Source organism: Alosa pseudoharengus, unplaced genomic scaffold (genome assembly GCF_046254945.1).
Source record: "Alosa pseudoharengus isolate Yale_2024_CS ecotype anadromous, Long Island Sound unplaced genomic scaffold, YU_APseudo_1.1 YU_APseudo_1.1_scf_12, whole genome shotgun sequence".
In the NCBI taxonomy this organism is placed as follows: domain Eukaryota; kingdom Metazoa; phylum Chordata; class Actinopteri; order Clupeiformes; family Clupeidae; genus Alosa; species Alosa pseudoharengus.
Genome location: NW_027468587.1, coordinates 2,262,040 through 2,272,648, shown reverse-complemented (window position 1 = coordinate 2,272,648; position 10,609 = coordinate 2,262,040). Strand labels below are relative to the sequence as shown.

The following is a 10,609-nucleotide window of genomic DNA, read 5'->3' as shown; positions in this document are numbered from 1 at the left end:
ATCTGTCTGCAGAAAGGCACATGTTTTTTATGTGGCAGGTTTGTTTACATGCATTAATAATAAGTAAATTATGGCTAAACCCACCATGGCGGCCTTTTTTATGCCAAAACCTGGAACAACCTTCACCTGACATTACTTGGGTTGCATCTCAGGTGATTTCCTTCTGGAAGATTAGATCTAACACTGCCAGGAAACAGGCCAACACATCCCTCTGGCAGTAAGCCCTCAGTTCATCAATGTCTGTCTGGATGTCCTTATCCAACTGGAGGTAGTTCCAGTGAAAGTCCTGTGGGCTGTTACCTCCCCTGTGATAATGTCTGATGACCATCACAGCTCTGTTTGAATGAGGCCTTCTCAGCAGCGCAGCGTCTCTGTTCAGGATGTACATATAAGCTTGGGTCTGATAGCAGTACTCGTGGGATTTGATCAACTGAGCCTGGCACTCGCCATTCTGTCTTTTGGTGAAGACCTTCCCCACCATGTTGCCAGTCGTGCCTTTGCACTCAATCACAAGCCTCTCGTCTTTCCCTGAGGCTCCAGTGCCGGATATTCCAGAGGATTTTGGAATTTTTGCTAAGAAGTCCAATCTTCCTGTGAGGAAGCCAAATTCAACTTTGTTGCCTTTGGTGTAGCGTACCTTCTCCCTATCGGAGCTAATCACACCCAGCCCATGGAAGAACTTCAGGCATTCAATCTCATCCGTTTTGTTCTGGTGGAACCTCCCAAACCGGTCCGACCCAGACTCGTCTAGAATGGACTCGTCTAAGTAGTTCATGTTCTCCATATCCTTTGTGTTCACCCTCACACCGTCCGTCACTGGTGGCTTAACGCCCTCATGCACTGAAGCGCTCCAGCCCCTAGTAATGGCTGTGGAGTACATTTCAGATGTGGAGATGGGTGTGCTTTTGTACCTGTCCTGCATCCTGAACCCTTTGCCTGTGCTTGTTGAGTTCTTCTTCCAATTCTCCATCAGTGTTTTTCTGTCCTCATCTTTTTTGGCCTCAAAGAAAATGATCTTTGTGAGCTCAAGAGCATCCCCGCTGTTCATCAGAGCTAAAGCTCTCTTCACTTCCCTGCAGCCCAATCGTGGTGTTATGCAGAACTGTATCTTAAAATTCTCCAGATCGGTAACGATTGATTTAGCATCTCTAATACAAGTCTGTTTTTGCGATTCTTTGATAACCTCAGGACTGAGGACCCCCACTGGAAGCTTGATTCGCAGCAGCTTCAGTAGGTGATGGTAGTCTTTCTCATCTGAAACCAGGTCATCTGTTCTGTCAGGTTTTTTACCTGCCAGTAATGTCTCCTTACTTTTTCCTTTGCCTGTTGTTATTGAGTGACCTGCTGGCGCTGTGTTTTTACCTCTTCTCTTAATTTTGGTTTCCTCTTCCTTTGTGTCTCCTCCCTTTTTCTCGAGACTTCTGTTTTCGATTAGTGCTTTTCCTGGACTGCTCTCACATCCTGCCTTTCCTGCTCTCTGATTGGTCCCCTTGCTTCCTGCTGGCCTTCCTGTACCTGTCTTCTTGTCTCCACCTGAAGGCTGATTTGGGATCCCCTCCACTCTCACCTGCAGAGTGAGCTCAACAAGACCCTCCCTGGTATTCCTAGTCGTTCCGATGTCTATCTCCTTGCTCTCTCCTTTCTGGGCTTCATTCAAGGTCCCCTTTCCTCTGCCTCCTGGTAACATCTTGTTCATTTCCATCTTCATCGACTCTTTTCCAATCAGGTAATCTTTTCTGACTCCTTTCTTCTCTCCTGTTTTTTTAGTTTTCTTGTCTACTTGCCCGTGCTTGTCTGTCATCGCTTCGTTGGACTCCTCCCTGTAGACCTTAGACCTTGCCCCTTTTGCACAATCTTTCAGCATGAGGATGTGTCAGCATCCTAATGTGTGACGTAGTAGGCAAATGAAAAAGGAAAGACAAACAAAGGTCATTAATTTCCAACATTGTGTAAACGCTTACATAAGTCTCATTTAACAATTGAAGTATACAGAATTATAGTAAACATAAACACATAAAAAATACAGAATCATGTAATATGTGTGCCATACAGTATAATCACTCAGACAGACACACATACACATTAACACACCATATTAATTACTTATTAAATATCCATTCCCATTCAAGTCCAACACATTATGTAATGCTACACCTGTTTAGCACAGACTAGTGTACTGGTTTAACATGGTAGACGATGACATTTTTCATCATTAAAGTTGAAGATATACTCACAGAAGCCTTGTCTCAGTTCCTGATATGTTCACAAGAGCTCATGCAGATCAGGTATGACAACAACCTGAACAACCAGGGTGAACTTGACAGAGACGCTCTAGTTACACCCCTTCCTGAGTCAGATGTGTGAGGCTTTTTATAAACCAAATGGCATGTGTTGTCAACATTCTCTCTCTCTCTCTCTCTCTCTCTCTCTCTCTCTCTCTCTCTGTGTTTTCATTTGATTATTTTTTATTTATACTTTTTTACATTGATACATTTTTTTGTAAAAAATTAAGTAAGAGACTAGGGTATATATATATATATATATATATAAGGTTGGTAAACCTAAGCTAAGGTTGGTAAAATGAGTGCCTGTGGTGCAGTTTCATGTTGTTGTTTTTTACATGTACAGTGGCAAAAAAATTGTATCTGTAGGAAGAAAAAGTACCGTATGTGTTCTGCATCAATTGTTCATAAAATGTGATCTGATCTTCAGCTAAGTCACTAGTAGAGACAAGCACTATTGCAGAAGCTAATAACACAAAGGAAATGATTATTTTGTATTTTGTATTACTTTAAAACACCCATTCAACATATAAGTGCTGCTGCAAGTAAGTGAACCCTTGGCAATTAATAACAGGTTGAACCTCCATTATATTAGTGGCTCAAGCAAGTGTTCCTGGTAACTGTGAATCAGATCTGCAGTGCACACAGTCAGGAGGTATTTTAGTTGATTTTTCCGTCGGTTCAGCCATATTCTTATGTCTGATGTGAATGGCTTTGTTGATATAATAATACGTTTTATTTATAGTGCCTTTTTCAAAATCAAGGTCGTTTTACAAAAAGGAAAAAATGTAACAAAAAAAAAGCGGTAAGTCTGGTGGAGTGTTCATGAAACCGAAAGGTCTTGAGATGAGCTTTGAAGAAAGGAAAGGAGACAAGGAAAGGGAGGGAATTCCAGAGCTTAGGGGTGGAGAGTCTGGTACAGGGGGACAAAAGGTTAGAGGATCTGAGGGAACGGGATGGAGTGTAAAGGATCAGAAGGTCACAGAGGTAAGGAGGAGCAGGGTCATGGAGGGCTTTGAAGGTGAGAAGTAGAATTTTGATTTGGGACAGAACTGGTAGCCAGTGAAGCTGAGAAAGGGGTGATGTGAGCAGATCGCTTGGAATGGGTGAGGAGGAGCTGCAGAGTTGTGAATTTATTGTAGTCTTTGAAGTGATGTAGTGGGGAGGCCAATGAACTTTGAAGTGATGTAGTGGGGAGGCCAGTGAAAAGGGAATTGCAATGATCTAGACGGGACATAATGAAGGAGTGGACCCTGTGGTCATTCCACAGCATTTTTGAGTCGCCTTTAACTGGGCAACTTCAAAAGGTGGATTTCCTTCTAGTTCAGGGTAATTGTAGCCTCGGAAAACCCAGACATACTTCCGGCAGATTTGGGATTGAGAAGGGTCTGGTGCCAACCAGGCTAGGGAAATTGTCCAGCTGCATCATCCAATGTTTACTGAGCTTAAATATTGTACTAGCACTTGACCTACCAGCTCTGCCTCTGCAGGTGTGAAAGGATAATAAATACATTACGTCACCTTATCAATATTCCATCAGGACACTGACAGGGAGGCTCTCTAACAACTAAAGCTCAGTAAAAAATTGGATGATGCAGCAGGGCAATTATATATATACATATAAAGCCTTGTAAGGTAGACAATCAGATGATGGGTATTTAACTTTTGAAGACATGATAATGAAAAACTGGGAGACTGTTTGGCAGTTTCACCTCAATATATTGTGTAGCCAAGCAAATGTGCTTGTTTCCCACAAGACAAACTTGTTTTGCTGGATTAGTGAAACTAACCACTAGATGGTGCTGCTTCTGCTGTAGCAATAGGTCACTTGTAAAACACACACTACTTGAGGATGTGCATGATATAGGCCCTACACCCTCCAGTGGGGTATTCCAAGTACGTGGTTTAGTGACAAACCTGGGTTAGTTAACTCACGAGTAAAGGGTTAAACCTCCTAACAAAACAATGCCATAGGGCTCAGAAGGTTTACCACTTTCTCTGAGTTAACTTACCCAGGTTTGTCACTAAACCACATACTCGGAATACCCCCCAGCACACACACACACACACACACACACACACACACACGCACACACACACACAATACAATACATTTCATCTGTTATATCCATTGTGTCAGCTGTCACATTGTAAAAAGACTAACTTTGGAAAATCCTTCAAAATCTGTTCAGGTGAGCAGCAAAGAGGGTACGGACTCTTTTGATGAGCTAACTCAGCAACAGAGTGGAATGATAACATTCAGCTTGAGTGGCAACACTTCTGACAACAAGTAAACAAAAACAACTCCTCTGCAGCACTCCTTTGGTAGCCTACTCTTCTGCTGCACTCTTTGTGCCCTACCCAGACCCACCTAGCAGGCTGTCACCTATATGCTCATGAGCTTTTATAGGATCATTAAACACACATTGATTTATTATCTTCTGTGGGAAGACACACACACACACTTACACACACACACACACACACACACAGTGCCTTGAATCTAGGCTATTTCTAACTCCTAGTGCTTTCCTAGTGGATTTCAGTGTCATGGAAGTCAGTCACTGGAAGTATCAAACCAGTCAAATACTTGTTTTGTTTGTAAACATTAGGTCCTGCATGTTTATGCAATGAAAATAAATATGTGTCCTATTCAGTTACTTAGAAATAAGGCGAAAAGAAAGATTTTTGCTTGTGCATTTTTGTGCATGCCACAGGCCGTCCAACGTCATTTTTGGCGCCGGAAAGAGAATTGTAAACAGTTGAGTGGGCGGGGCTTCGTAGCCTTTACCTCAGCTCAGCTCAAGAACCGTTGTTTGCAGATTTACCAGAAGTCTGCTCAGGAAAAAAATAGCTATTTAAAGTAATTCACCATACTTGTACGGCAGCAAACACAACGACGAAGCGGTTACTTCCAAGTATCTGGAACGCAAGACAGGATTGAGGTAAATGTGTACCTCGCCAGTGTTCTTCTGTTCTGCACCCTGGCCAGCTAGCTAATGTTGGGGAAAGCTAACTAAAGCTATCATACCTAGCTACAGAGTTGTTTTGCTAGACTAGTGAAGGCCCTCCGTCGTTTTCACAGATGCAATAAATTAACATGAGAAGGTCCGTCCGTTGTATTTAAAGTTTGTGAGTATTGCATGTCATATTTTGCCCAGTCTCGCTGGTTTTCTCGAGAGACTTAACTATATGTTTCTGTTGCACCGTGCTTTTGCAAAACCTTCTCAGTTTGGTCATCAATCGTTCTGTCTTGACAGGTCTAATAGTTCTGTTGTTGTCTTTAACTTAAATCTAAGCTGTTCTTTAGGAAATCCCACAACTTTGTGTGTTTTTTGAAAATTTGATAAATTACTAACATGTGCTAACAGTCATTTAAAATGATAATGTTGGCACATAATCTTTTTTGCAATCCAGGAACAACTCAGAATTTTGGTCTATTTGCATAGTTGTATTATAGTGTTTAATGCAACATCTTAGCTTGAAATCTAATATCGCAATTATGTTATGTCAGTGTGTGTGTGTATTCTGAACTCGATATGTTTCCGGTTTTTTTTTTTGTTGTACTCTACTATAGAGACCATGGAGGCAGGAGAGGACCAAAACTCTGGCTCTGCCAATGGCAACACTCAGTCAGGAGGGAACTCCCGCCCTCCTCAGATCGCTCATATGTCTCTGTATGAGAGACAAGCTGTACAGGTGAGAACTTACAGTATTTGAAATGGACAGTTATTATGTTCGTTTGACTCTGAACCTGGGAAGATGTAACAAAATTCACTAAATTGATATAAATACATATTTTTTTGTGCTTGTTTATCAGAGAAATATACATTTGATATAAGCAGTAGTGGAGACCAATTCTGTTCAAACACCTAAACGGTTTGTTTATAAAGGCTGCTTAGCAAACACGCTAACAGAGTATTCCTCCTCTTATTAAAATTCTTTGCGAATAATACTTATTGCAATGTCCTAGTCACACTGCACATTGATTGTTCCCTTTTTTTCTAAGTTGCTTTGGATAAAAGCATCAGCTAAATGACTAAATTTAGGTGTGAAATCCCAACTGTGTGGCAATGGATAATGTAGTGTTGTTTTCTTGTTGGCAGGCCCTGCAGGCATTGCAGAGACAACCAAATGCAGCTCAGTACTTCCAGCAGCTGATGCTACAACAGCAGATCAACACCGCTCAACTGCATAACCTCGCTGCTGTACAACAGGTTAGACGAGCACACAGTGCTTTGCCATTGGATGGATCACAAACTCGAGCACAGAAACATGCTTTAACGCATGCATGCACACACACACACACACACACACACACACACACACATGCACACACACACACACACACACGTGCCATAGGAAAGAGTATAGAATAAATCATGTATACATTTATAAGAGCAAAAGTGGGCCTTTGATTAAAGTAACCTCTGTGTACTGTAGCATCCACAAGCATATTTGACCATGATATGTTATCATAATTACAGACTGCTATTAAAATGTCTCACAGATTGTCTTGCTAACTGTAAAACACAAATTCATAGATGATCTGGTAACTACACAGACAACAAATGCTCACAATTCTACGACTAACACGGCAGCACTCAAACCTACACTCTGTTGTCTGTGAGGTCATGGCACAGTAAAACTAATTCATGCCGCAGCTTTGGTCTAGAGTTGTGTACTCTCATTACATGTTCCTGTCTTGATTGAGGCAGAGACGACAGCATGCAAGCCTAGATTGGGGCCCTTTGACAGCTGGGTAGAGACGACAGCATGCAAGCTTAGATCGGGGCCCTTTGACAGCATGCAGGCCTAGATTGGGGCCCTTTGACAGCATGCAGGCCTAGATTGGGGCCCTTTGACAGCATGCAGGCCTAGATTGGGGCCCTTTGACAGCTGGTAGATGCTGTATGATTGATTGTTTTGCTGAACAAGAACAGCAAGAGAAGGAACTCTTTTTGGGGAATAAAACCTGGTTTGTATGGTCCCCCTGTCAGTGTGTCCAGTAAACTCACTGGCGATCACTGTGCTGTGTGTCCAGTAAACTCACTGGCTATCATTGTGCTGTGTGTCCAATAAACTCACCGGCGATCATTGTTCTTCATGGTCTTGCAGGCCACTCTTGCAGCCAGTCGTCAGTCCAGTTCTCCCAGCAACAGCGTCTCCCAGGCCACCAGCACCACCCACTGTACTGTGAGTATCATATGGTCACACACACACACACACACACACACACACACACACACACACACACACACACACCAGCACCACCCACTGTACTGTGAGTATCATATGGTCACACACACACACACACCAGCACCACCCACTGTACCGTGAGTATCATATGGTCTCACACACACACACACACACACACACACACACACATCAACATGCATTCATTTTATGGCAGCAACAATTATTCGATTAAGTTAATCGTAAATTATTTTGGTTTGTTAATCGTATACATGTGTCTATCGGACAAAGTCTATATCTATTAGTTTAAGCAGGATCATACATGTCCTAACTGATCTCATCTGCACTCACTAGCCAGCTGTTAAATGAAATACAGTTCTCCTTCATCTAAGCACAGGAAAGAGTTGTGTCTGGTTCTCACCCCCCCAGGTCAACCTCAGCACCTCCTCAGGGGGAGGCACCATGACCAACCCCCGGCCCATCGGACCGGCCACCACGGCCACGTCCTCTGGCCTCACTCAGCCCGTGCTGCTGGGGGGCAGCTCTCCTGGGCAGGGGCAGAACCTGTACCTGAGGGTGGGTCATCGGCTCGTTTGGGGAATCTTGCTTTCTTAGCAGGGGTTGGAAATCAGAGGCTGTCAATGGTCTGAATGATGAGGACGCCATTATTATAGGACGTGATGGGCCTCCTGCAGCGGCATTTCCTTAGATTCTCCTCTTTAATAATCTCTTAGATTCTCCTCTTTAATAATCTCTTAGATTCTCCTCTTTAATAATCTCTTGATTTTCTAGAAATGGAATAAATAAGAGAAGTCCGTTTCAAATGCAACACATGGTCTTACCAAAGTTACCTTTTACCTTGGTGTGCTGAATGACTCACCCCATTAAAGCAACACCAAAGAACTTTTCCTCTGTCGCACGCACGCTATTTGTTTAGCCAGCAACGGCTTTGCAAATAACAATGTCCACAGACAAGGTAGAATATGTTGCATGATTTTATGAAATTACTATGTATTGCGACATCATGCAAGTCAAATTTGTAGTTTCTTATGTCTCATTCCATCGAACTACAGATCCGCTACCCGATCTGGCAAACTTACATAGTGCGGTTATAGCCGATAGAGGGCCGCGAAGCGAATGCAGAAGTGCCGTTCACCCTGTTACGAGTTGATTAACAACAATTTTGGAAACATTATTTTAAGATACAAAAAACTCTTTGGTGTTGCTTTAAATTCCACTCTTTTCAGTCCCATTTGTGTTCCTCATCTACTGCTTGGCTTTTTTGATCTCAAGTAATCTTTTAGAAATCTTCTCTTCCTCTTCTGACCCTCCCTCTCTTTGGACAGGTCAACCGACCCCTCAGGACACCTCTGGCCTCCCAGCTCATATTTATGCCTGGTGGCACGGCAACAGCGGCCGTGGCAACTGTTGCCCAGCAGCAACCGCAGCAGCCGCAACATCAACAACAACAACAACAGCAGCAGCAGCAGCAGCAACAGGAAGTCCCTCCTACCTCTATGGGCCAATCACCAGACAATGACCAGGTTAAGCATAATTTACCAAACCCAAGACAAGAATGCCAAATGTTAAAAGAACTGTAATAGTAATAAGATAAACTTAATAAGACTACGTTCAGACTATGCGTCTTTTTTGAAGCTGCCAGCGTCTGTTTTACATTATAATCCTATGGAGCGGACCGTGTTTTCAAAATATTCCTCAGCTTTTTTTTAAACGCCCAGCCCAGAATAAACACTCTTCCTCAAGTGCTTTTTTGACAGCTGACCAATTACAAGCTGAATTATGAGACAGCAGACACAGAAATTGAGACTGTAGCGGTGGAAAAACGTATTACGATTGACTTTGAGTACAATGAGCTATATGACGTGAGGTCTAATGTGTATTACCATATTCATTTATGGAGTTCAACTGGACTTGTCCTAAATTTTATGGTCAGCTTCAAATAAAAAAAGTGCCCTGGCCAACTTTTCTTGTCAAAAACAGAAGCCTAGTCTGAACATGGTCTAACAGGTGTTTTGATTTTATGCGCCATTTTCACGGGGAATAAAATGCTTGTAGAGAACCTAGTTTTTTATGCCCCATTGCAACCTCATAATTGCCCCTCCCAGGTCCAGAACTTGGCTATGCGTTGTGTGTCCACTCCTCGCGTGGCAGCAGTGAAGACAGAGTTCCCTGAGAGGAAAGATGCAGGTGCGTTCATTTTTCATGAATCACAATCCTTTTCATAGTTGTACATTTCACAAACAGCAACCCTCTGTAGTGCTAGTAATACTCTAGCAGTAAATCTCTCTCTGGTCCCCATCCACCTTTTTCCACTTGCTTCCTTTTTTCCCCGTTTGCCCCTGTTTCTTCCTCTCTCTGTGATTCTGTTCTTTCTCTGTCTTCAGCCACATACTCCATCCCCCAGCATCAGCAGCATCAGCAGCAGCAGCATCAGCAGCATCAGCAGCAGCATCAGCAGCATCAGCAGCAGCATCAGCATCAGCATCAGCAGCAGCAGCATCAGCATCAGTTCTCGCAGGCGGTGGCAGCGGCGGCAGCGGCGGCAGTGGCGCACCAGAGTGCCGCTCCTCAGCAGCCACAGCTCTCCAGCCCCAAGCTGGCCTCCTACGCCCACCCCAGCGCTCCCGGTGTGCCCGGCGGCATGGCCCTTAAGGGTGCGGCCCAGGCCAACATGGCTGCCCACCCCAACGCTGCGGGCTCCGCTGCCACCGTGCCACCCTCCTCCTCCACTCCTTCCTCCTCCTCCTCTTCCTCTTCCTCGGCCTCCACCGCGCTGCCGCTGTCACAGCTGCTGCTCTCGCCGTCGGGGCTGTGTCAGGCGCGGGCGGTCACCACCGTCACGCCGGCCGCCACCGTCACCCACATCCTGGTGCCCACATCCAGCGTGCCCACGTCCTCGCAGGGCTACACCATGGCGACCAAGGCCAACCTGGGCGCCCAGACCCTGGTGGTGCAGCCCATGCAGCAGCAGCCGCAGCACGGAGTGACCGGTGGCACGGCCGACAAGCTGTCGCACAGCACCACGCCAGTGCCCATCCAGCCCAAGACCGCGCAGGGCCACCGCCTGCCCATGCAGATGCCCCCACGCCACCCCCCTCCCATCCTCCCCG

The 10,609-nt window shown here is 44.6% G+C and overlaps 1 protein-coding gene across 1 annotated transcript in view; it reads left to right on the top strand.

The window, feature by feature from the left end:
• Nucleotides 1-5,071: 5,071 nt before the first annotated feature.
• The window catches only part of phc1 (polyhomeotic homolog 1), a 15,793-nt gene continuing 10,255 nt past the window's right edge, over nucleotides 5,072-10,609 (top strand). Inside the window, exons 1-8 of the mRNA XM_076279718.1 lie at nucleotides 5,072-5,227; nucleotides 5,860-5,981; nucleotides 6,389-6,499; nucleotides 7,401-7,478; nucleotides 7,908-8,054; nucleotides 8,825-9,022; nucleotides 9,605-9,686; nucleotides 9,884-10,609. The exon at nucleotides 9,884-10,609 is cut by the window's right edge and continues 425 nt beyond it. Coding sequence (XP_076135833.1) covers nucleotides 5,865-5,981; nucleotides 6,389-6,499; nucleotides 7,401-7,478; nucleotides 7,908-8,054; nucleotides 8,825-9,022; nucleotides 9,605-9,686; nucleotides 9,884-10,609 — 1,459 coding nt within the window. The 5' untranslated portion in view covers nucleotides 5,072-5,227; nucleotides 5,860-5,864. The remainder of the gene's footprint in view (nucleotides 5,228-5,859; nucleotides 5,982-6,388; nucleotides 6,500-7,400; nucleotides 7,479-7,907; nucleotides 8,055-8,824; nucleotides 9,023-9,604; nucleotides 9,687-9,883) is intronic.